Source organism: Pelobates fuscus, chromosome 1 (genome assembly GCF_036172605.1).
Source record: "Pelobates fuscus isolate aPelFus1 chromosome 1, aPelFus1.pri, whole genome shotgun sequence".
NCBI classification, from domain to species: Eukaryota; Metazoa; Chordata; class Amphibia; order Anura; family Pelobatidae; genus Pelobates; species Pelobates fuscus.
In genome coordinates this window covers 240,124,554-240,149,128 of record NC_086317.1, presented here as the reverse complement: position 1 = coordinate 240,149,128, position 24,575 = coordinate 240,124,554, and the positions used below count along the sequence as shown (strand labels likewise).

Here is a 24,575-nt window from a genome sequence, read left to right as displayed (position 1 = left end):
GGAAACAGCTCGCCTGGACGGGCAAACCACCAAGTCTCTACCTCCCTTAGAGGTAGAGGCCTCAGGTACCCTGACATCCAGCTGGTGCCACAAGGCTCATTTCACGTTCCTCTCATCTTTTATTTCTATAATCCCCCTCCCCTGTTGGAAATCGGAATTCTTTCTTCTCATGGCATCAATACCCAAACAAATAGGATGTGTGAGAGGCTGTAAGACTTTGATTTGTAGACAGAATTGTAGTAAACTTATATTTCACTAATATCACTGATTTGTTACATATTTATCTGAGAATATTTCTGATACTTATGCTTTTCTTTTTTCCCCTTATAGCATATTAATTCAAATTTCCTAACAGTCACATTTATTTGGGCCCCATTATATATTAACAATGGCACGGCATATCAAGGAATCTGAATTTACCATGTTGGAGGATGGCTATACGCCCAGAGATCTGATGGAGGATCTTATTAATGACATATCCAAGACTGTAAGTAGCCAATAAACTCTGGTTACCCCAACTTGACTACACACTATCTGCCAAACAGACCACCAGGCACATTTCTCAGAGTGCTTATGGCTGTGGACTAACTATTCAGAGACCAATGGGACAAGTTATAATGGTGGGGCAATATATGTTTGCTCTAAGTCATAAGTCATAAGACCCCATTCTTACATCTCGACCCCTTAAACAAGGAGATTTAGCATTAGCTTCAGCATCTCTGTACACCTATGAGCTATTTTGCTATTTTGCTAAGGTTACCCTATTTATTTTCTAAATTACATGCAGGATAGAGATGCGTTCCTTGTGGCTGATCTAGGAGAAATAGTGAAGAAACATTTGAGATTTCTGAAAGCGTTGCCACGTGTGAAGCCTTTCTATGCTGTTAAGTGTAACAGCAGTATAGCTGTGATTCAGATTCTGGATGAGCTGGGAACTGGATTTGATTGTGCCAGCAAGGTAATATGGCAACTTTGAAAAAGGTGAGGTATGATATGTGTCAAAGGTACAGAGAGCTCTCGTGGAAACATGCTTATAACAGAAAGGAATGGATCTGTTACTACCTAGCTAAAACATTGTCCTTCCTTCTGAAGACAGAAATTGCACTAGTCCAGGCAATGGGAGTGAAGCCAGAGCACATCATTTATGCAAATCCCTGCAAGCAAATATCTCATATCAAGTTTGCAGCCACTTGTGGTATCCAGATAATGACGTTTGATAATGAAGTGGAGCTGTTAAAGGTCTCACAGAGCCACCCAAATGCTAAGTATGAATTTATGTTTGGTGTAGCAAAGACTACGGATATTCCACTACATGTTTAAGTGACAGCGCTAGCTAAGTGACAATTACTTTACTTACAGGATGATCCTGCGCATAGTTGCAGATGACTCAAAGTCTTCTATACAACTGAGTGTTAAGTATGGGGCTACTCTAAATACATGTGGACACCTGCTAGAAACAGCTAAGAATCTCAAAGTAGAAGTAATTGGTGTAAGGTGAGTGATCAGATCCTGTCTATGCAAGTTATATAAGTACATACAACTCACTAAGACCCTTCCATTATAAACTGTACCAAAATAAGGAAAATACATGACTTGTAATTTAGCATCAATGTGTTGAATTATCAGGAATAGAGTTACCCTAACACGCAAACCAAAAGGAATCAGTAAAGGTACACGTACTGGTCCTGATAGTGGCCGGGTTAGTGCCTGAGACAGATATATGAAATGACTGCAAGCAGACAAAGAATAAACGAGAGACAGGCCGAAGTCAGGATTACAGAAATACACGGAATCAATAGCCAGGCCAAATTCAGGATAATAGAAAACAATAATAGTCTAACAAGCCGAAGTCAGAAACCAGGAAATTAATACACAATATAAACACACTCTCAGGTAGCAAGAACCACGACAGGGCAAAGAAACAAGGACAACCAGGAAGTATATATACGCTATACTGAGTTGTGATTTGTCACAGAGGACGGTGATGTCTCAAGTCTGTACACATCATCGAAAAGAGACACAAGGGCTGACACTATTAAAGGAGACTAATGGAAGGTGTCCACATCATATATGATGTCATAATAAGGCACCAGGAAGCTAGGGGTGAGTCAGAACTAAAAAAATACATAATTTCTGTGATCGCTCAGCGACATGACAACAGTAGACATTTTTCATGCAGCTACATATGCAATATATATGCAGTAAATATGTTTACTCTAAAATATGGGACTTATGCAAGCTATCTATGAGGTATAAATCATTCACCAGCATTGTTTTAATTCAAAACTTCATTATGTAAACATAAAGAAAAAATTAATAAAACAAACTATTAAACAATAAATATTGACATTTCTAAAAGGTTTATACTGCAGGACAGCAACGATTTTCATGCAAAATACAGAAATGCACATATATCACCACTAAACAATTATTGACCACCCATAGGCTATGACGCAAGGAGGTCTCCTGTTCCTATTTCACAGCAATTGGTTTCTTATAACTAAAGAGCTTTATAAAGATCACAGCAGCTGTGGAACCAACACTCACTCATATAAGTCTAAGAGAGACGTTATGCTTTCTCATACCCTTACAAGCACTTATATAGTGTGTGTTCACTAAACTGCTGCATGCCCCACAAGTCCAACTCCTCTGAAAAGCTCCAGCATAGATTTTTATGAATAAGCTAATGCAGGGGTGGGCAATCTTCGGCCCTCCAGATGTTATGGACTACATCTCCCTTAATGCTTTGCTAGCATTATGGCCCTAAGAACATTATGGGAGATGTAGTCCAAAACATCTGGAGGGACAGAGATTGCCCACCCCTGAGCTAATGCATTAAAAAATGTGATCAATATGCCAGTTTCTATTGAAAAAACAGCATAATTCATGAAAACAATTATAAATATAAAATAAATAAATACTTATGCATATATATATGAATGGCAGGGTAGTCATGAACAATACCTAAAAAACAATAACAACAAAACATAGTGTGTACTGCCAAAATACAAGTGAATGTAGATAGATAATTGGTTCAACTCACAGATTCCAGAGCCGTATAAGGCTCTGTATAGAAAGCCCCAAGGTGCCTAAACAGGCTAAAACAAATGACCATGGACCACTGGAATTAGATGGATCACGGAGATATGAGGAGCCACAGCAGCAAATAGATAAATCAAATAATAAATGTATTCAATAAAAAACAAATTTTAAAAAATGCTCACAAAAGAGCAGAGAACAGACGCGTTTCGACTTAATTGTCTTTATCAATGTCTCTGTATGTATCTCGTGTGCTGCTGTTTAAATGCTGTCTACAATTGCCGCAAAAAACTTAATCTGTGCGATCCGGTGTGGCGGGTGATGTCACTTCCGCTGCACCAAATTCATTCGTCATATCCGGTCCGGCAAGGATGACGTCATTTCCTCAAATCTTCGGTGTCAATAGTTCATAAAGACCGGTCGCCATCTTGGGTAAGGGCAACATGCCCTTATACACTTAAATATATATATCATTTAACCATAAAATTATACATAAAAATATAATCAAATGGAAAACAAACGAGGGTATAACTCCCTATTTCTGTAAAAGATAAAAATACAGTAAGGATGCATCCAGAAATAAAATACATATTAGTATATTGGCAATCAAAGGTTATGAATAATGAACCAATGGTACATGTATATACATACATATGTATTAGGAACATAATCAAGAGTGCAAACATAGAAATAAAACAAATTCCTATAAGTACCAAATGTAATTAGTGTGAAGGTGGCTGACTAAAAACAGAATGTGACCAGAATCAGGGGAGGAAATGTATACCAAGCAAGGTTGAGGAAAAAATATAAAAATAAAATAAAAAATAAATAATGAAAAAAATGCCAAAAATGCATATAAGTAATAAAGAAAATAAGGATATTGCCAATGTGTTCCCTTATGCGGGTTTTGAAGAGTCTAGTGGTCATACCCACATATTGTAGACCACATGGGCACCAGAGGAGATACACCACATTAGAAGAATGGCATGTTAAAACCGACTTGATTTTATATTGTCTATTGGTAGATTTAGATGTAAAAAATTCTACTTTTCTCTTCGGGAATGTTGTTTTTTTGCATGCCATACACATCTTACAGGGGTAAAAACCTGGTTGTTGAGAAAAGTGATTAATAATGTATGAGGAATTAATGTGTTTTTTTACCAAAAAATTCTGTGAATCCATAGTTCCCCTGTAGACAATTTTAGGCTTAGTTTTAATAATATATCTAAGATCTTCATCAGTCGAGAGTATGTGCCAATATTTATTAATGATAGTTTTAATTTTATTAGCTTCGCTATTATAGTTTAAGATAAGGACCATTGTTTTCCATGTTTTTTTTTAGTTTTTTTAGTTTTATATTCCAGAACGTTGTTTCTAGGAACCTGTTTAATTTCTTGGATTTGCTGATCCAAGAATGAAGAGCTGCAATTTTTCTCAATTAAAAATGATTTTAATTTCTCTGCTTGAACACTGAATTGTTCCGGACCACTACAGTTTCTCAGGACTCTGAGGAATTGTCCCTTAGGAACATTTCGAAGCCAGGGATCAAAATGGCAACTAGTGGTGTTGATATAACTGTTGACATCCACTGGCTTGAAATGGGTTTGGGTTTGCAGTGTATCTTTTTCTACATATATGTCAAGGTCCAGGAACTGTACATTACTTTGGCTAACTTGACTAGTTAAAACAATACCTCTAGAACTGGTATTCAAAAATTCCAAAAATGAATTAAGAGAGTCCAGATCACCTCTCCAAATAAAAAAAAAATATCATCGATATATCTGCGATAGAGGGTAGAGGGTGCGAACTTGGTCCCCATCGCAGTACAGACTGTAAAAAAAAAAGACCCATCTATAACGGATCGACGGGCACTCCGACTGGGTACCTCCATTGAAGGATGCTTCTAGCGCTTCCTGAGGACTCCAAGCACTGCAGCAGACACCACAACCACCAAACCGGAGAAGCATATGAATGCTCTCAAGCATATGAATGCTGTAAACAGCTGAACAGGAAAAGCATACAATCAGCTTACACTCCTGGCAATCAGCATACAATCCAATTCCCCCAATAACGAGACAACACTTCATTTTGAGGTCAAGCAGAACTGACTGTACTGGCACATACAGCCTCTTTTATTCACAATCCACAACCGACGAGATGGCACCGTGTAGAAAAGTCCAAACAGTGTCTGTGAGTTAAAATGGCCGCCATCCATTGTTCTCACCATGTGCTTCATCCATTGTTCTCACCATGTGCCTCTGATACATGAAATGGTGGCCACCCAGTAACTCCACAGTATGTCCCTAGATGGTTCTGAAAGGGCCAGCAGCAGCATAATAAAATACAATATGCCCAAATACTGTATTTAAAGGGCCAAATCTCCCAGGGGCCATAGTCAGCAGGCAGGAGGCGGGCAAACAGTGCCCAGTGGCGAGGTTGGTTTTGCCACATTTCTCCCCTTTCCCAAAAAGACTAACAAGGTATCTGGCCTCCTGTCGGTCAGTGCCTTGGTTAGTCCAGCAACCCACCCACAAAACATAGTCAGTAGTGCAGCCCACCCACAAAAATTGGTTACTACACCTGGAGTAGTGGGTCGCTTGTCCAGGTCCAGGAGCTCCACCTCGGCTCTTGGGGGTACTAGCACTCTGGATCGGTGAGTTGCTGGGTGGGCAGAGACCAGCGGTACTCTGCCCTGGTGCCAGCGCTACCACGGGAGTAGCCTGGTTGGAGCCCAGGTGAGGGAACGGCGTAGTATGCTCCTCACTCCGGCCTCGGGTTGCTGCTGGAGGGGAAGCCAGGCTGTCTCCCCTTTTTGTATAGGACACTGCCTCTCTGGGGAGAGGGGTTAACAGGCTCCCCTCCCTGACCCTCTCTCTGCTGTTGAAGAGGGAGACCGACTGTCCCCCCTTTCCATAAGTTGTCCTGTCGCTGGGGTGAGACACCAACTGTCTCTGCTCCCTGTAGGACGCTCTGCCACTGGGGAGGGAGGACGCTGCTCTCCGCTCCCAGTAGCTTGGTCGCAGAGACCACGGTCCCATCTGCACTGGTGGGGGGCTTAGTGTCTCCCCTTGGTGGGCTACGCTGCCGCTTGGGAGAGGGGGTAACAAACTCCTCTCCCTTACACACTTTCAGCCACTGGGGAGAGGGGGTAACAGGCTCCTCTCCCTGACATGCCATTTTATGGTAAATTATGTAAATTGAATAGTGATCCTACTTTAAGAATTAGGAATGAACTGGGAATCGGCTGACTGTGTTCAGGTCTCTGACTGGTAAAGCTCCAATTAACCTGGAGTTTACACTAAGCAAGTTTATAATGCCTATTTTTTCCTTTTTTTTTTTTTAAGATATTACTGTGTTAATACAAGCGGACATATTCTTGTTTTATTCAACACCATCTATTGCATATATACGGCACTAAACATAAATATGCCCTAGCGTTACTGTACCCAAACTCGTTATACTCAGGATATAACGCACAAAATAAGATGTCATTTAAAATAGCTGCCTAGCCTGCCATCACTGGCAATTGCCATGTAATGAACCTCTTGCATGCAACTACAATATCATAACGAGTAAATTGAGTTAATGCTTTGTTTACCTAAACTACTAAGGCTAAACGATAAAGAAATGTACCACAGGCGATAACAGCAGAACCATACCTATCTATAGAAAATGCACACCACTGTCATACTCCTTATCTATGTTGATATAGGTTAATATACGCTGTTGTGGGGGCTTGTGAAAACTTTGCTGTTTTAATTTATTTTATTCGAGTTAAACATAAATACTAAGGCTAAACGATAAATGTACCACAGGAAGCCTGTCTTGAGAAGGAGGGAGAGGAAAAAAAAAGAGAGGAAAAAATCAAAACAAAACGATGTGCACCTACTCATGCCACTGTTTAACCTGTCTAATTCTATGTACACTGTTGAAGCGTTGGACCCTATTATGTTCCCTTAATGGCATAGCTGGCAGGTTTTCTCTAATCTATTACGGTCTCACTTAAACTACAATGACCTAGTTTAGCCAATTAAGCCTGATATATACACCACCCACCTGCCTACAATCCACGGGAAAAAGGTTCGATAGTTAGACGTGTTCACCCACATGTTAGCACTACAGATAGTTCATTCCCTGTAATTTGTGTATTACCTGCCTAAACCTATACCTTAATCTGCTAAACAGCAGCCTAACAGCATGATCCAGGTCTTTAATACAGTTTACACTAAGAACTCAGTAATAGTAACCACACAGGCAAACTACATACCCGAATGAAGTGAACACATGAATAACTGAGGTATTTTTATTTTCTATTTGTTTTTTTTTTTCTTCCTTTGGTTTCTTGCCTTTCTTTTTCTAAATCGATGATCCAGCTGTAGCACTATAGATTGCTTGCCCACGAGCGACAGTGAATATACTTAGTGAACTCCCGACACTGCATATTAATTGTAGGATAGCTTGGAAACATACGTACAATACTATACACTAAGTCTAATCACCTAAACACATTCTAGCTAGCACAATTAGCCAGCTGTGAGGACTCTCAATGGCCCAATGGGTCTTAGGGATACAGCACTAGTTTATCTAATTAAACTCCTCATTTATACAATCAGCCAGTACACCCTACGTTTTACTAACTGCAATGTTACCGCATCTCTGATTACCGTTTTGTATATACCTGATGCCTAGTTTAAAGAAAAAAAAAAAAGTGCATTTAATTTTCTATGCCACAATTATTTTGCGATGTTCTCTCCTAACATGTTTCTGCCGTTGGAGCGAGACGTGAAAGACTGTTATGTTTTAAACATATGCACGAAAAATAAAGAATAAAAAAAAAAAAAAAGAATTAGGAATGAACTAATGAAACTTCTAGATCATGGTAAATCCATTGGCATTCTTAATCAGCAGGAATACAACTACTTGAATGTACAAACGTATCGTATCCCAGTGCTATACATTCTGCCAAAAGTCCACAAAAGACCCCCCCCAAAAACCCAGGCAGGCCCATAGTCTCAGGGGTAGGATCTCTTTTAAGCAAACTTTCAGAATATATTGATAAACAACTCCAACCTCTTGTTATCATACAGCCAACATATCAACACAACTGCTTAATGTTTTAAACACCATAAAATGGCATGCTAATTATTATCTAGTTAAATGTGACGTCTCTAGTTTGTACACCATAATAGTGCACGACTTGGGATGTCAGGCGGTGAAACATTTCTTGATAAAAAGTGCCAAATATCGCGATGAACAAATTTATTATCTTGGACGGCATCCGGCTTATATTGAGCAACAACTTTTTTTGGTTTGCTGCGTCTTTTTTTTACAGTCGGTACTACAATGGGGACCAAGTTCGCACCCAGTTATGCCAATCTTTTCATATCTCATTGGGAGGAATCTTTTCTCTCTGACGTGGATGACTGGTGTGCGAACTTGGTCCTCTATGGCAGATATATCGATGATATTTTTTTTTATTTGGAGAGGTGATCTGGACTCTCTTAATTCATTTTTGAATACCAATTCTAGAGGTATTGTTTTAACTAGTCAAATTAGCCAAAGTAATGTACAGTTCCTGGACCTTGACATATATGTAGAAAAAGATACACTGCAAACCCAAACCCATTTCAAGCCAGTGGATGTCAACAGTTATATCAACACCACTAGTTGCCATTATGACCCCAGGCTTTGAAATGTGCCTAAGGGACTATTCCTCAGAGTCCTAAGGAACTGTAGTGATCTGGAACCTGTTCAAGCAGAGAAATTAAAATAATTTTTCATTGAGAAAAATTACAGCTCTTCATTCTTGGATCAGCAAATCCAAGAAATTGAACAAGTTCCTAGAAACAAAGTTCTGGAATATAAAAAAAAAACATGGAACCTCTCCTTATCTTAAACTATAATAGCGAAGCTAATAAAATTAAAACTATCATTAATAAATATTGGCACATACTCTCGACTGATGAAGATCTTAGAGATATTATCAAAACTAAGCCTAAAATTGTCTACAGGGGAACTATGAATTTACTGAATCTTTTGGTTAAAAACCACATTAATTCCTCATCCGTAATTAATCACTTTTCTGAACAACCAGGTTTTTACACCTGTAAGATGTGTATGGCGTGCAAAAAAACAACATTCCCTAAGAGAAAAGTAGAATTTTTTACATCTAAATCTACCAATAAACAATATAAGATCAAGTCGGTTTTAACATGCCATTCTTCTAATGTAGTGTATTTCCTCTGGTGCCCGTGTGGTCTACAATATGTGGGTATGACCACTAGACCCTTCAAAACCCACATAAGGGAACACAAAGGCATAGCGTCTCCTCACATTTTTCTGAACGTCATGATGGGAATCCAGCGTTACTTAGTTATATGGTTATATACCACAGGAAGAAGGATTGGAGAGGAGAAAAGTAAGGTGGAGGGAAGATGGATTTTTGATTTAGATACTTTAGCTCCTTTTGGTTTGAACTTAGATTTTGAACTTATTCATTATTTATAAAAAAATTTTTATTACTTATATGCATTTTTTTCATTATTTATTTTTTATTTTATTTTTATATTTCTTCCTCCACCTTGCTTGGTATACATTTCTTCCCCTCATTCTGGTCACATTCTGTTTTTAGTCAGCCACCTTCACACTAATTCCATTTGGTACTTATAGGAATTTGTTTTATTTCTATGTTTGCACTCTTGATTATGTTCTTGATACATATGTATTAGTATATACATGTACCATTGGTTCATTATTCATAACCTTTGATTGCCAATATACTAATATGTATTTTATTTCTGGATGCATCCTAACTGTATTTTTATCTTTTACAGAAATAGGGAGTTATACCCTTGTTTGTTTTCCATTTGATTATATTTTTATGTATAACTTTATGCCCTTACCCAAGATGGCGACCGGTCTTTATGAACTATTGACACCGAAGATTTGAGAAAATGACGTCATCCTTGCCGGACCGGATATGATGCATGAATTTGGCGCACCGTAAGTGACATCACCCGCCACACATTTTCGCGGCAATTGTAGACAGCATTTAAACAGCAGCACACAGGATACATACAGAGACATTGATAAAGACAATTAAGTCGAAACGCGTCTGTTCTCTGCTCTTTTGTGAGTCTTTTTTTTATACTTTGTTTTTTATTGAATACATTTATTATTTGATTTATCTATTTGCTGCTGTGGCTCCTCATATCTCTGTGATCCATCTGATTCCAGTTGTCCATGGTCATTCGTTTTAGCCTGTTTAGGCACCTTGGGGCTTTCTATACAGAGCCTGGTACGGCTCTGGAATCTGTGAGTTGAACCAATTATTAATCTACACTCACTTGTATTTTGGCAGTACACACTATGTTTTGTTGTTATTGTTTTTTTTAGGTATTGTTCATGACTACCTTGTCATTCATATATATGCATAAGTATTTATTTATTTTATATTTATATCTTGCTTAAAGGGTACAATCTCACGTTGTGTTTTGTACACTTTGTGGTTGGTGTGATTTCTTTATTTGTATCAAGGTGTGGGGGCATACACCTTTTTTCACCCTTCTCTGCAGAGATTTATTGAAGCGTATTTGTATTTGTTTTATGAAAACAATTATGCTTGTAATTTAGAAATAAGCTCCGTCAGGCAGGGGCGGACTGAGAGAGTCCTGGGCCCTCGGGCAAAATTAGAACCTGGGCCCCCTCCAGATATATATATATATATATATACATACACAAGGTACATCTACGACAGTGTGTATATATGTATATATATATATATACACACTGTCGTAGATGTACCTTGTATTTGCATGTAAAGTGAATGTATGTTTCTGTGTATATTCACTGTAAGTGAATATATGTATGTCTTTGTGTTAGGATATTATGATTCAAAATATATTTGATTGTATGTGCATGTAAAGTGAATGTATGTTTCTGTGTATACTTACTGTAAGTCGTGTTGGGATATTATGATTCAAAATATATTTGATTGTATGTGCATGTGAAGTGAATGTATGTTTCTGTGTATATTTCCTGTAAGTGAATATATGTATGTCTTTGAATACTCATATTCTAACACGAAATACAGAGTATCTATGAAGGGACACTATAGGCACCCAGACCACTTCCGCTCATTGAAGTGGTCTAGGTACAGTGTGCCAGGTCCCTTAACCCTGCAAAGGAGGGGGGCACTTTATGAAGCTATAGTGCTAGTTAAAACATTTTTTTTCCCCTGGCACTATAGTTTCCCTTTAAGCAGATAAAAACTGTGGGGTGTTGTAGTGGGTGCAGGGGACATGGGGCTGCCATGGGGGCAGGGGAATAAAGGCTGAAGTGGGTGCTGGGGCATAGAAACTGTAGTGGTTATAGGGGCTGTAGTGGGGGCAGAGGCTGTATTGTGTATAGAGGCTATAATGGGGGCAGCGAATAATAGGGGCCATAGTGGGGGTAAGGGGAAATAGTGACTATAGAGGGGGCAGGGGGTAATAGAAGCTATAGTGGGGACAAGGGGTAATAGAAGCTACAGTGGGTGCAGGGGAGGCATAGGGACTGTGGTTGTTTCAGGGGGATAGGGGCTGTAGTAAGTGCAGACAGCAATAAAGGCAGTAGTGGGTGCAGGGAAAAAGGGCAGTAGAGGGCATGAGAGCTTTCATGGATATAGGGTTGTAGTGGATGCAGGTGTTTAGGGGCTGTAGGAGGCTGTTGTGGTTGCAGCGGGTATAGGGGCTGTAGTTGGTATATCAGCTGTAGTGGGTGTAGAGGCTGCAGGGGTTCTAGTGGTTTTATGGGATATAGGGGGTGCATGGTATATAGTGGGTGCATGGTATATAGAGACTGTAGTGGTATAGGGACTATAGGAGGTGTAGTGGGGTATTGTACAGTGCTACGGAATCTGATGGCGCTATATAAATAATATAATAATAATAAGGGCTGTAAGGAATATATAGGCATGCAGTTTGTGCATGCGGTAAAAGGGATAATAGGGACTGCATGGGGTACAGGGTCTGTAGAGTTTGCAGGGGTAATAAAAAAAGGGTCAGCAGGGAGTAGGGTAAGAAGGGAGTAGGGGGGCAGAAGGGGGCAGGAGGGCAGTTGAGGGGCAGCATGGTGTAGGAGAGCAGCAGGGGGTTTCCTAGGGCTAGGGGGGCAGCAGGGGGTTTGCTGGGGCTAGAGGGGCAGCATTGGGTAGGGGGACAGCAGGGGGTCTGCTGGGGCTAGAGGGCCGGCAGGGGGTCTGCTGGTGCAGCAGAGGGTAGAGGGGCTGTGGTGGGTATAGGGGTTGTAGTAGGTACAAGGGCCGCAGGGGTAAGGGCTGCTGGGGGTAGAGGAGTAGCAGGGGGTAGGGGGGCAGCAGGGAGTAGGGGGCCAGCAGGGAGTAAGTGGCTAGAGGGGCAGAAGGGGGTAGCGGGGCCAGCAGGAGGTAGGAACGCCAGCAGGGAGTAGGGGGCAAAGGGGCAGAAGGGTGTAAGGGGGCCAGCAGGGAGTAGGGGGCCACAGGGGGTAGGGGGTTTGCTGGGGCTAGAGGGGCAGCAGGGGGTAGGGGGACAGCGGGGGGTCTGCTGGGGCTAGAGGGTCGGCAGGGGGTCTGCTGGGGCAGCAGAGGGTAGAGGGGCTGTAAGGGGTAGGGGCTGTGGTGGGTATAGGGGTTGTAGTAGGTAGGAAGGCTGCAGGGGTAAGGGCTGCTGGGGGTAGAGGAGTACCAGGGAGTAGGGGGGCAGTAGGGAGTAGGGGGCCAGCAGGGAGTAGGGGGCCAGCAGGGAGTAGGGGGCCAGCAGGGAGTAAGTGGGTAGAGGGGCAGCAGGGGGTAGGGGGGACAGCAGGAGGTAGGGGGACAAGCAGGAGGTAGGGTGGGCAGCACCAGGTAAGGGAGCCAGCAGGGAGTAGGGGGCATAGGGGCAGCAGGGGGTAGAAGGGAGTAGGGGGTGTGCTGGGGCTAGTGGGACTGCAGGGGGGTCTGCTGGGGCTAGAGGGTCGGCAAGGGGTCTGCTGGGGCAGCAGGGGGTAGAGGGGCTGTAAGGGGTAAGGGCTGTGGTGGGCATAGGGATTGTAGTAGGTAGAAGGGCTGTAGGGGTAAGGGCTGCTGGGGGATGAGGAGCAGCAGGGGGTTGAGGGGCAGCGGGGAGTAGAGGGGCAGCGGGGAGTAGAGGGGCAGCGGGGAGTAGAGGGGCAGCGGGGAGTAGAGTGGCAGCGGGGAGTAGAGTGGCAGCGGGGAGTAAGTGGGTAGAGGGGCAGAAGGAGGTAGGGGGGCCAGCAGGGGGTAAAGCGGTGCCAGCAGGTGGTAGGGGGGTGCCAGCAGGGAGTAAGGGGCAGCAGGGAGTAGGGGGCAAAGGGGCCAGCAGAAGGTAGGGGGGCCAGCAGGGATTAAGGGGGCCAGCATGGAGTAGGGGGCAAAGGGGCAGCAGAGGGTAGAGGGGCTGCTGGGGTAGATGAGTAGCAGGGGGTAGAGGGGCAGCAGGGGGTAGGGGGGCCATCAGGAGCTAGAGGGGCAGCAGAGAGTATGGGGCAAAGGGGCAGTAGAGGGTATAGGGGCTCTAGGGGTAGGGGCGGTGGTAGGTATAGGGTTTGTAGTGGGTAGAAGGGCTGCTGGGGCAGAGGAGTAGCAGGGGTAGAGGGGCAGTAGGGAGGCAGCAGGAGGTAGAGGGGTGGGGGCAGCAGAGGGTAGAGGGCAGTATGGGGTGAGGAGCAGCAGGGGGACAGCAGAGGGTCTACTGGGGGTAGAGGGGCAGTAGGGAGGCAGCAAGAGGTAGAGGGGTTGGGGCAGTAGAGGGGCAGTATGGGGTAGAGGGGCAGTATGGGGTGAGAAGCAGCAGGGGGACAGCAGAGGGTCTACTGGGGGTAGAGGGGCAGTAGGGAGGCAGCAAGAGGTAGAGGGGTTGGGGCAGTATTGGGTAGAGGGGCAGTATTGGGTAGAGGGGCAGTATGGGGTGAGGAGCATCAGGGGGACAGCAGAGGGTCTACTGGGGGTAGAGGGGCAGCAGGGAGTAGGGGGTAGAGGGGCTGTAGGGGTAGGAGCTGTGGTGGATGTAGGGGCAATAGTGGGTAGAAGGAAGAGGAGCTGCTGGGGGAAGAGGAGCCTTACCTTTGGCCAGAGGGAGAAATCCTTCTCCCAGCCAGCACTGGAGCATGCTGTCTCTCCCTGAAGTGCTTCCTCTAACACAGATCAGGCAGCTCCGCAGGGCTCCCTGACCTCTTGACACATGATGTCATTTCCTCTATCAGGAGCTGCCTGATCAGCACTACAGACAGCTCTCCTGCTCTGCTCATCAGTCAGGCACACTGAGAGACAGCATAGTGGGTCTTTAGGAGGGCCCTTTAGCTGTCTCTCACTGTGCGTGGCCGAACAAGGGGGAAATGTATTTGGTAACTAGGGCCTGCGGAGTGCAGTGCGGGCCCCTGACTGACTGACTGCAGGCTGGTTGGGGAGATTGTTTAACTCCCCAGCCCAGCTATTACTTTACTGCATGGCAGGCAGGCGGGCAGGCCCCTTAGAGCCTCGGGCCCTCGGTCCATGACCGATTTGCCCGAGTGCTCAGTCCGCCCCTGCTCTCAGGATTATTTACAAAAGTGAAATTCACTACAATTCTCAATGTAGTAAATACCTGAAGTCCTGTGTCTAATTTACTAGGCAGTGACAGTGATACAAGAGGGTAAGCCCAACATACCTTATCATGCATTTAAAACATATGTAGAGGCAGTGGAGGATATAGATGCATTCCTCCAGGACTTTGACTTTTACAAAAGCACGACATAAAATAGATGCAGAAGACGAGCAGATGAATATATGGATGTCTGCCGACAGCAGAAACCTGTCCAATCCAGGCCATTCATTAGGCTCCCAGCTGCACTGCCTGGCCCAGCAGCAGCTTCCAGGACACCATACCAACCGTCAGCTCAGCAACCTTGGTTCCAGTCACAAAGCAACGTACAGTGCTGCCATTGCAAAAAGATGGGGCATTTTCGCAGAAATTGCCCTCAGAACCGAGACCGAGCTGCATGGATCCGCCCGGGACCACCACCTGCCCGTGCAGCAGCCCACTACTACCAGGCAGAACCTCCAACATACTATGCACCTCCGACTTCAGCCCTAGAACAATGGGAAGTTCTACACAAGGCCTATTCCCTCCAGGCAGACACTGACAATCGCCAACATCACAGGCAGACCGCGATCCTCTCTGGGAAGGAAGTCCAGGGGCTTCGAGATACCGGGGCGACATTTACCTTGGTAAAGAGCCATTTGGTGCCAAACTCTGCCAGGAACCAGAACACTGTTGCCGTACGGGTAGCCAGAGGGAAAGTATACCGCCTCGGGTACACTTGCATTGGGGTGTGAGTCTGGAATGGTAGAGGTGGGGTTGATGCCGGAATTACCAGCAGAAGTACTTTTGGGGAACGACCTGGGGAGGCTCACATCTGCTTTTAAATCCCTGGGGCACACCGGAGGAATCATACCCGGTAGTCACCAGGCAACAGGGCCACACCAGGGACCTCGGCTCACACCCGGAGGCTCAGGTAAGCTATGACCCCCTTCATCCCTAGAATGTATACCCTGGGCTGCTCCCCCGAATTTGAAAAAGAGGTGACCACAGAAAACCTCTAGCCCTGCCTGACCTGTATTCACTTTTGCAGATATACCGAGACAACGTTAATACAGGTCAGGCAGGGCTAGAGGGAGAGATTTGTGTGGGATAAGAAACTGTTATATAGAGAGTCTGAGAAACTTCCGCTATCTGGGCACTTAGGGGTAAGCCGAACCAGATACCGGCTCACCCAGAACTTTTTCTGGCCCGGGGTCTCTCAGGACATTAAGCGGGACTGCCAAACCTGTGATACCTGCCAGAGGGTAGGTAAGAGAGGAGACCGCCACAAGGCCAAACTTCACCCTCTCCCCATAATCGAGGAACCCTTTAGCTGGATAGCAGTAGACCTGGTAGGACTCTGCCCGGAACCTGGTAGGACTCTGCCCGGGGTCTCTCAGGACATTAAGCGGGACTGCCAAACCAATGATACCTGCCAGAGGGTATGTAAGAGAGGAGACCGCCACAAGGCCAAACTTCACCCTCTCCCCATAATCGAGGAACCCTTTAGCAGGATAGCAGTAGACCTGGTAGGACGCTTAGCCAAGCTTAGCCCCTGCGGCAAGAGATTTATCTTGACGGTGGTGGACTACGCTACCAGATACGCCGAAGCCGACCAACATACATGCAGAAACCGTAGCTGAGGCACTGATGAAGATCTTCTCCCGCATGGGATTACCCCGGGAGATAGTATTAGATTGGGGCACTCAATTTACGGCAGAGGTCACCCAACACCTATGGAGGCTCTGCGGCATTAGGCCAATTGTGAGTGCACCCTATCACCCGCTAACTAAAGGGCTCTGTGAACGGTTCAACGGAACCCTAAAACAAATGCTCAGAACGTTCGCAGAGACTCACAGAGACTGGGAAAGATTCCTGCCGCACCTCCTATTTGAATACCGGGAAGTGCCACAGGAATCTACCAGGTTTTCCTCATTTGAATTACTCTTTGGGAGGTGAGTAAGGGGACCCCTAGACCTTATCCGGGAACACTGGGAGGGGGAGGTTAGGCAGGATGGTAACCCCATCATCCCATATGTGCTGGAGTTCCGGGACTGTCTGGAGGAACTAACTCGGTCTGTCCGAGAGAACCTCCAGGCAGCCCAGAACCGCTAGTGCACCTGGTATGATCGAGGGGCCAGGGACCGTAGCTTTCAGGTCGGACAGAACGATTTAATTTTATAACCTGTCCGATATGACAAGCTACAGGCCAACTGGCAGGGCCCATACCAAGTGGTGGATCAAAAGTTTGACACCACTTATGTAATCGGCCCTTGCTCAGGGAATGGCAGGCGACGCATGCTTCACATAAACATACCTTGAATTAGCGGAGGACGTGGCAGCGATCTGTGCCCCTGCATCCAAGGACTTTGACAATTTTCCCCTGCCTGACCTCATAGGGGACGGGAGTCAGTCAAGTGAGATAGAGGAGTCAAGTGAGATAGAGGAGGTCAAATTGGGAGAACGGCTGAGCCCACAGTAGCGTGCCGAGTTACAACAACTATTAGAGGAGAAGAAGTCCACCTTCTCCAATGTACCTGGGTACACTCCTTTGGCCACTCACCGGATAGAGACCCCAGGTCAACTCCCATTATGCCAAAATCTGTACCGAATCCGAGAATCAGTACGGGAAAATATGCGCAAGGAGATCCACGAGATGCTCCAACTGGGGGTCACTGAACTTTCTGACAGCCCCTGGGCCTCCCCAGTAGTCCTCATACCGAAACGGGATGGTACGACCCGTTTCTGCATGGACTACCGGAGGTTGAATGATAAGACGGTTTCAGATGCCTATCCGATGCCTTGGATAAATGAGCTATTAGAACGGATGGCTAGGGGCCAATACCTCACTACAATTGAACTTTGTAAGGGATATTGGCAGATCCCCCTTGCCCCGGAAGCCATCCCGAAGTCAGGCTTTGTCACCCCATTCGGCCTCTACCAATTTAAGGTAATTGCCGTTTGGGATGAAAAACGCTCCGGCTACCTTTCAGAGGATGGTGGACCGACTCCTAGATGGGTTCCAAGACTGTGCGATATCGCCATTTTAGTGATACCTGGCAAGAGTACTTGACCCATATAGGAGCGATCCTTGATAGGATCAGAGAAGCGGGCCTAACCCTTAAGCCTGCCAAGTGTAATATTGGTATGACCGAGGTACAGTACCTCGGTTACAGAGTAGGATGTGGGCAACAGAAGCCTGAACCCGCAAAGATTGAGGCAGTGGCCAACCCCCAGAACTAAGACACTAGGCATGTGCATGGGGAAAATTTTCGGTTCGGTTCGGCACTTCAAGACTTCGGCACTTCAAGACTTCGGAACTTCGGCAACTTCGGAACTTCAGAACTTCGGCACTTCAGAACTTCGGCACTTCAGAACTTCGGCACTTCAGAACTTCGGCACTTCAGAACTTCGGCACTTCGGCACTTTGGCACTTTGGCACTTTGGCACTTCGGGACTTCGGCACCTCGGGACTTCTCTTGCAGCCGCTTGGTAGATAACTCCCTAATTCCCACAGTATTAGGGAGTTATCTACCAAAAGGCTGAAAGACCTAAATTGGTCTTTCAGCCAAATTTACTAATACTAAGTAAAAATTACTTAGCATTAGTAAATTTTGCCCCTACTCGCTATACCGCTAGGGGGCCCTAACATAAAATGATGGGGGGGACCTATTGTCCTTCCCCCTGGCCCCCACCCCTGAGCGGCAGGTGGGGGCTCTAAATTGTAATAAGGGGGGGACCTAGTGTCCTCCCCCCTGGCTCCCACCCCTCAGCGGCGGGGGTGGGCCCTAAATACGAATAAGGGGGGACCTAAGGTCCTCCCCCTGGCCCCCACCCCTGAGCGGCGGGTGGGGGCCCTAAAATGAATGTCCCCCCAAGTGACTTGGGGTCCCCAAACCCCTAGTCACCCCCTCCCCCCAATAAAAATTATCCCCCTACCTACCCCCCTCACCTTAAAAACTAATGAGGGGGGGCCTTTAACTAAGTACCTGTAAAAAAAAAAAAACTTACCATTCGGTGTTTTCTTTCTTCTAAAATCTTCTTTTTTCAGCCCCCAAAAAGGCCAAATAAAAAAACCATAATAACCGACGCAATTATATATATAAAAAAAAAAAAACTAGCGCAAAAAAAAATCCATCTTCACCCATGGAGGGCTCCGCGCAGACTGAGCTCTGCAGGGCGGGGGAAGGCTTATAAAGCCTTGCCCCGCCCTGCAATTAGGCTCAGAGCACTCTGATTGGTGGGTTTAAGCCATCCAATCAGAATGCTCTGACAGGTAAATGAAGAGACTGACAGGTAAGTCTCTACATTTACCTGTCACAGCACTCTGATTGGTTGGTTTGAAATCCACCAATCAGAGTGCTCTGTGTCATTTTACACAGCGTGGGAAACTTCTTTGGAATTTTCCCACGCTGTGTAATTTGACTCATAACTCTCTGATTGGTTACTTAATCCACCAATCAGAGAGTTATGAGTCAAATTACACAGCGTGGGAAAATTCCAAATAACTTTCCCACGCTGTGTAAAATGACACAGAGCACTCTGAGTGGTGGATTTCAAACCAACCAATCAGAGTGCTGAGACAGGTAAATGTAGAGACTTACCTGTCAGTCTGAATTGCGTCGGTTATTATGGTTTTTTATTTGGCCTTTTTTGGGGCTGAAAAAAGAAGATTTTAGAAGAAAGAAAACATCGAATGGTAAGTTTTTTTTTTTTTTTTACAGGTACTTAGTTAAAGGTCCCCCCTTCATTAGTTTTTAGGGTGAGGGGGGTAGGTAGGGGGATAATTTTTTTTGGGAGGGAGGGGGTGACTAGGGGTTTGGGGACCCCTAGTCACCTGGGGGGGGGATTTTTTTTTAGGGCCCCCACCCGCCGCTCAGGGGTGGGGGCCCGGGGGAGGACCTTAGGTCCCAGGTCCCCCCCTTATTAGTATTTAGGGCCCCCACCCGCCGCTCAGGGGTGGGGGCCAGGGGGGAGGACATTAGGTCCCAGGTCCCCCCCTTATTAGTATTTAGGGCCCCCACCCGCCGCTTAGGGGTGGGGGCCAGGGGGGAGGACATTAGGTCCCAGGTCCCCCCCTTATTAGTATTTAGGGCCCCCACCCGCCGCTCAGGGGTGGGGGCCAGGGGGGAGGACATTAGGTCCCAGGTCCCCCCCTTATTAGTATTTAGGGCCCCCACCCGCCGCTGAGGGGTGGGGCCAGGGGGGAGGACATTAGGTCCCAGGTCCCCCTCTTATTAGTATTTAGGGCCCCCACCCGCCGCTGAGGGGTGGGGCCAGGGGGGAGGACACTAGGTCCCCCCTCTTATTTCAATTTAGGGCCCCCACCCGCCGCTCAGGGGTGGGGGCCAGGGGAGAGGACATTAGGAAACCCCCATATTAGTATTTAGGGCCCCCACCCGCATCCTGAGCGGTGGGTGGGGGCCCGGGGGAGGACAATAGGTCCCCCCCCATTATTTTACATTAGGGCCCCCACCCACCGCTCAGGGGTGGGGGCCAGGGGCTCGGGAGGGGGGGGAACCTATTTTTTATTTTTATTTTTTACAGTGAGCAGCCACAGGCTGCTCACTGTTTAATAGACATGCCCCTACTCACGGTATAGCGAGTAGGGGCATAATTTACGAAGACTAAGTAATCTTTACTTAGTATTAGTAAATTTGGCTGAAAGACCAATTTAGGTCTTTCAGCCTTTTAGTAGATAGCTCCCTAATACCGTGGGAATTAGGGAGTTATCTACTTATTCATTCCTGTCATTACATTGACTCGCCAATTAATTTACATTTTATATGAATGTGTTTTACCTGATTGTTGTAAGTGTTGCAAATGCTTACAGCTGAATCCTGGCTATGTTTGTATACTTTTTATTTAAAATTATTTACAATGTAACATTCTTCTTCTTTCACTGGGTAAGTATATTAGTACTTAAAATGAAAAGGAGATACAAGGTAGAGCCACGACGTCACAAGAATATCTGAAGTTGTAGAATCTATCTTATAATAGCCTACCGCAGAGCTACAAGATAGGGGGTAACCCAAACAATAAGTACAACGAGGAGACCCTTGAAACAAGGGGATCCCAAAGAGAGTAGCTCTGAACAGAGAAATTACATATGTAGTACCAGATAATGAAAGGAAAACGAGAAGTAAGAGAGAGGGGAATCACATATAAATGAGTAAAGAGATGGAAAGGGTGAAAGGGAGTAAACAGAAAAAAAAAATCTTATCTCCACCCTCTGCCTCCCACACCTTAAGGACACATGACATGTGTGACATGTCATGAGTCCCTTTTATTCCAGACGTTTGGTCCTTAAGGGGTTAAATAAGGACTAAATAAGGGCTGATAACCCAAAAAAATTAGAAGTCCCCACTATCAAAAGGCAGACTGGAAATCCTGTAGACGACTGGGTTAAACAAACCCAAAATAAATAACCCTATACAAGGTCTAGAAACACCACACAGGATGAAAAGCTGCCTACCTAAGAATCCTGAACAAACTGGTAAACTAACTAACTTATCCCAGCATACTGACTACCTAAGTGCTACCTATTGTGAAAATAAAAAACATATATGTATAAAGAAAGCGCTCGACGCGCGTTTCAACGTGAATGCACGCCATCGTCAGGAGCAATTAGACATGTCTATCCCACTATACCGTTTAAGTACCTGTTCAATCAGGGAGAAAGTCCCTCCAGCTGATCGGACGTGTTGGGAGGAGTGGGTGAATGACGTGAAGTCACCACGCCCCCTTGCCGTGTCATAGCTTATAGTGTGTAGCCATTGGAGAGCAGTGAAATCAATCAATGCTGATCCGACGTGTGCAGGGGGGGGGTGGGTGAATGACATGAAGTGGGGACTTCTCATTTTTTTGGGTTATCAGCCCTTATTTAGTCCTTATTTAAGGAACTGTGGGAGGCAGAGGGTGGAGATAAGATTTTTTTTTTCTGATTCCCCTCTCTCTTCCTTCTCATTTTCCTTTCATTATCTGGTACTACATATGTACTTTCTGTGTTCAGAGCTACTCTCTTTGGGATACCCTTGTGTGTATATATTAGTACTTAGGCAATACTGTGCTTCGGAACTTCGGCACTTTGACACTTCGGAACTTCGGCACTTCGACACTTCGGAAATTCGGGACCTCGGCAATTCGGCACTTCAGCAATTCGGCAATTCGGACATTCGGAAGTACCCGAATGTCCGAAATTTGTCCGAATACATATTCGGACCGAAACGAATTGCACATGTCTACAAGACACAGGTGCTAGCCTTTCTAGGAACTGCAGGGTGCTACAGGAAGTTTGTGCCCAACTATAGTGACATTGCCAAACCCCTTACTGACCTTACCCAGAAGAACCTTCCCCGCCAAGTAGTCTGGGCCCTGGAGTTTGAGCAGGCATTCCAATGACTGAAACAGGCACTTGTTAACACTCCTGTATTGGCAGCTCCCAATCCAACTAAACGCTTTCTCGTTCATACAGACGCTTCTATGTTTGGATTGGGGGCAGTACTGAGTCAAGTCGGACCCAATGGCGGAGAACATCCCGTGGCTTACATCAGTCTCAAGTTACTACCCAGAGAAGTAAGCTACGCCACCATCGAGAAGGAGTGCCTGGCCGTGGTGTGGGCCCTGAAAAAGTTGCAGCCTTATTTGTACAGACAGCCCTTCTCTTTGCTCACGGATCACAACCCATTAGTCTGGCTGAACCGGGTGGCAGGTGACCACGCTAGGCTGCTTCCGCGGTGCTGGAGCTTGGCGCTACAGGCAGCCTTTTGATTTTACTATCCATTACCGCCCTGGGAAGCAAAATGGAAATGCTGATGGGTTATCTAGACCGAACTTGAAAAATGATCCGTGAGCATCCCCGGACATCCCCAAGCCGATCTGTGTGGGATCAGCCTGTGTATGGCAGCTTGTGGACAAAAGGGGGCAGAATGTAGCAGAGCGCTAGTTTAGCAGGGACTTTTCTTCACTAGTTTTCTCCAAGATGACTCAGGAACAAGGAAGGTAATCCACAGGAACAGGTAAATACAGCAAAGCAAAACAAGATTCTCCCAACACCTCCCCAGTAACTGGACAACACTCAGTTTAGGGGAAATAACTGAAGATTTAATGCAGGCAAACTGCCTTTTATGTGATTCTACCCACAAGGTTACCACCCAGGTGGATGTTGAGGGGCACCAAAATACAAAGTTCACAGACCAATGAAAAAGGGTTATACATAGAGACACTCGCATACAGTATGTACAAGCCCTCCCCTCTGCCTGGTAGATAATTGAGGTAGATAATGTAATAACTCAATTATCTCCAGGCAGGAAAAAACACATATTTCACATTTTCCAGAATACCCCAAAAACATTACATATCCCCATAAATGGCACATGCGTGGATAGCTCTGATGTGGGTGAACAACATATCCAAAAATCACCCAGATCAGAGCAGGGGTTCACAAATTATGTGGCAGTCACTATGGCCTCTGGGATGTATGGCCCGTTAAAAGCACTATTTGGGCATATTGGGTTTTAAGGCACTGGTTCTGCCCCTTTAACCCCTTAAGGACACATGACATGTGTGACATGTCATGATTCCCTTTTATTCCAGAAGTTTGGTCCTTAAGGGGTTAAATTATATTGGAACAGTTCTACATCTTTGAAGTGGCACTTCGGACACAGCCTAAGTGCCAAAGTAGTCGAAGTGGCCGCCATTCTGCATTCGACAATTTTAACTCAGTCGAATGAGTTCAGCTGTGTTTTGTCATTGAGTTTATGGAACTCAAATAGGACACGCGACGGCACGAACACTGCTGAAACTTTACCTTCTCTGGACTTCAACTCTTCGACTGGAGTCGAACGCCGTTCGACAATTCGAATGACACTTTAACATTGACTATTTGCACGAACGGTTCCTGTTCGTCTATTTGAACTGAACTTAGCATTGGATATAGACTGGCTGCACAGCCAAATTCTCTGGATCTGTTTTGGGCATGAATTAATGCATGCGGTTGGTCAAAAGAGACTTCCATAAAAACTTTTGAACACCAGCTCTGATCTGGGTGAACAGGGCCATCCAGGGATGTAATATGGCGATATGTTGTGTTTTGGGGTGTTTTCTGGACTTTGGGAAAAAATTGTGTTTTTCTGCCTGTGGATAATAAGGTTATTGTATTAGCTGCTTTAATTATATCCCAGGCAGAGGGGAGGGCTTGTGTGCTGTAAGTGGGAGTGTCAGACATTGTTGTATTGTTTTGATTGGTTTGTGTCCTTTGTGTGCCTGTGTTCCATCAGGTCCAGGGGGAGTGCCTCCGGCCTGAGAAATTGTATAAATTGTGAGTGCTGGCTTGCATGAAACAGACCAGTTCTACCCTTCAAGAAGTCTTGGCTCATGTTTGGGGGATTGGGGAACTACACTCTGGGGATTGCTATAATCACTATACTCCCCTGAGAATAATCACTAGCTCTTATAAGAGCTGTTCTTGTTCCTGTTTCCTGCTCTCTGGATTTAAGAGAGGTCTGCCTACTGGCCTTGGGTCCAGAGTGGGTGGAAGACGGCGAGACCCCAACCAAGCTGCGGCGGTTCGTGTGGCCTGCAGTGCTTATGGTGTAGAGTGCGGTGCTGATGGCCCTTGGTGAGCACTAGGAGCGTCATTTGACATAGGCACCCAGTCGGGGTGGCAGGCGGTCCGTCACACTTTCATACCCAAGAGAGTTCCAGATAATTAGGCTGTGCGGCCAGTCTATCTTCTCAGTCAAATAATGTGTAAATTGCACGAACGGGGAGAAGAGAGAACCACTAAGGGGGGGGTAGAGGAGAGACCAATAAAGGGGGGGGGGGGTCAGGAGAGAACCACTGGGGGGGGGGAGACCAATAGGGGTGAGGGGAGAGGAGAGACCACTAAGGGACAGGGGGCAGGGGAGAACTCTAAGGACAGAGGGGACAGCTCTAAGGGAGGGGAGGAGAGAGAGT

General features: G+C 45.6%; 1 protein-coding gene across 1 annotated transcript in view; it reads left to right on the top strand.

The window, feature by feature from the left end:
• The first annotated feature begins 388 nt into the window (after window positions 1-388).
• Window positions 389-24,575, top strand: part of LOC134612708 (antizyme inhibitor 2-like) — a 44,874-nt gene continuing 20,687 nt past the window's right edge. Inside the window, exons 1-4 of the mRNA XM_063457168.1 lie at window positions 389-487; window positions 788-958; window positions 1,093-1,265; window positions 1,360-1,494. Coding sequence (XP_063313238.1) covers window positions 389-487; window positions 788-958; window positions 1,093-1,265; window positions 1,360-1,494 — 578 coding nt within the window. The remainder of the gene's footprint in view (window positions 488-787; window positions 959-1,092; window positions 1,266-1,359; window positions 1,495-24,575) is intronic.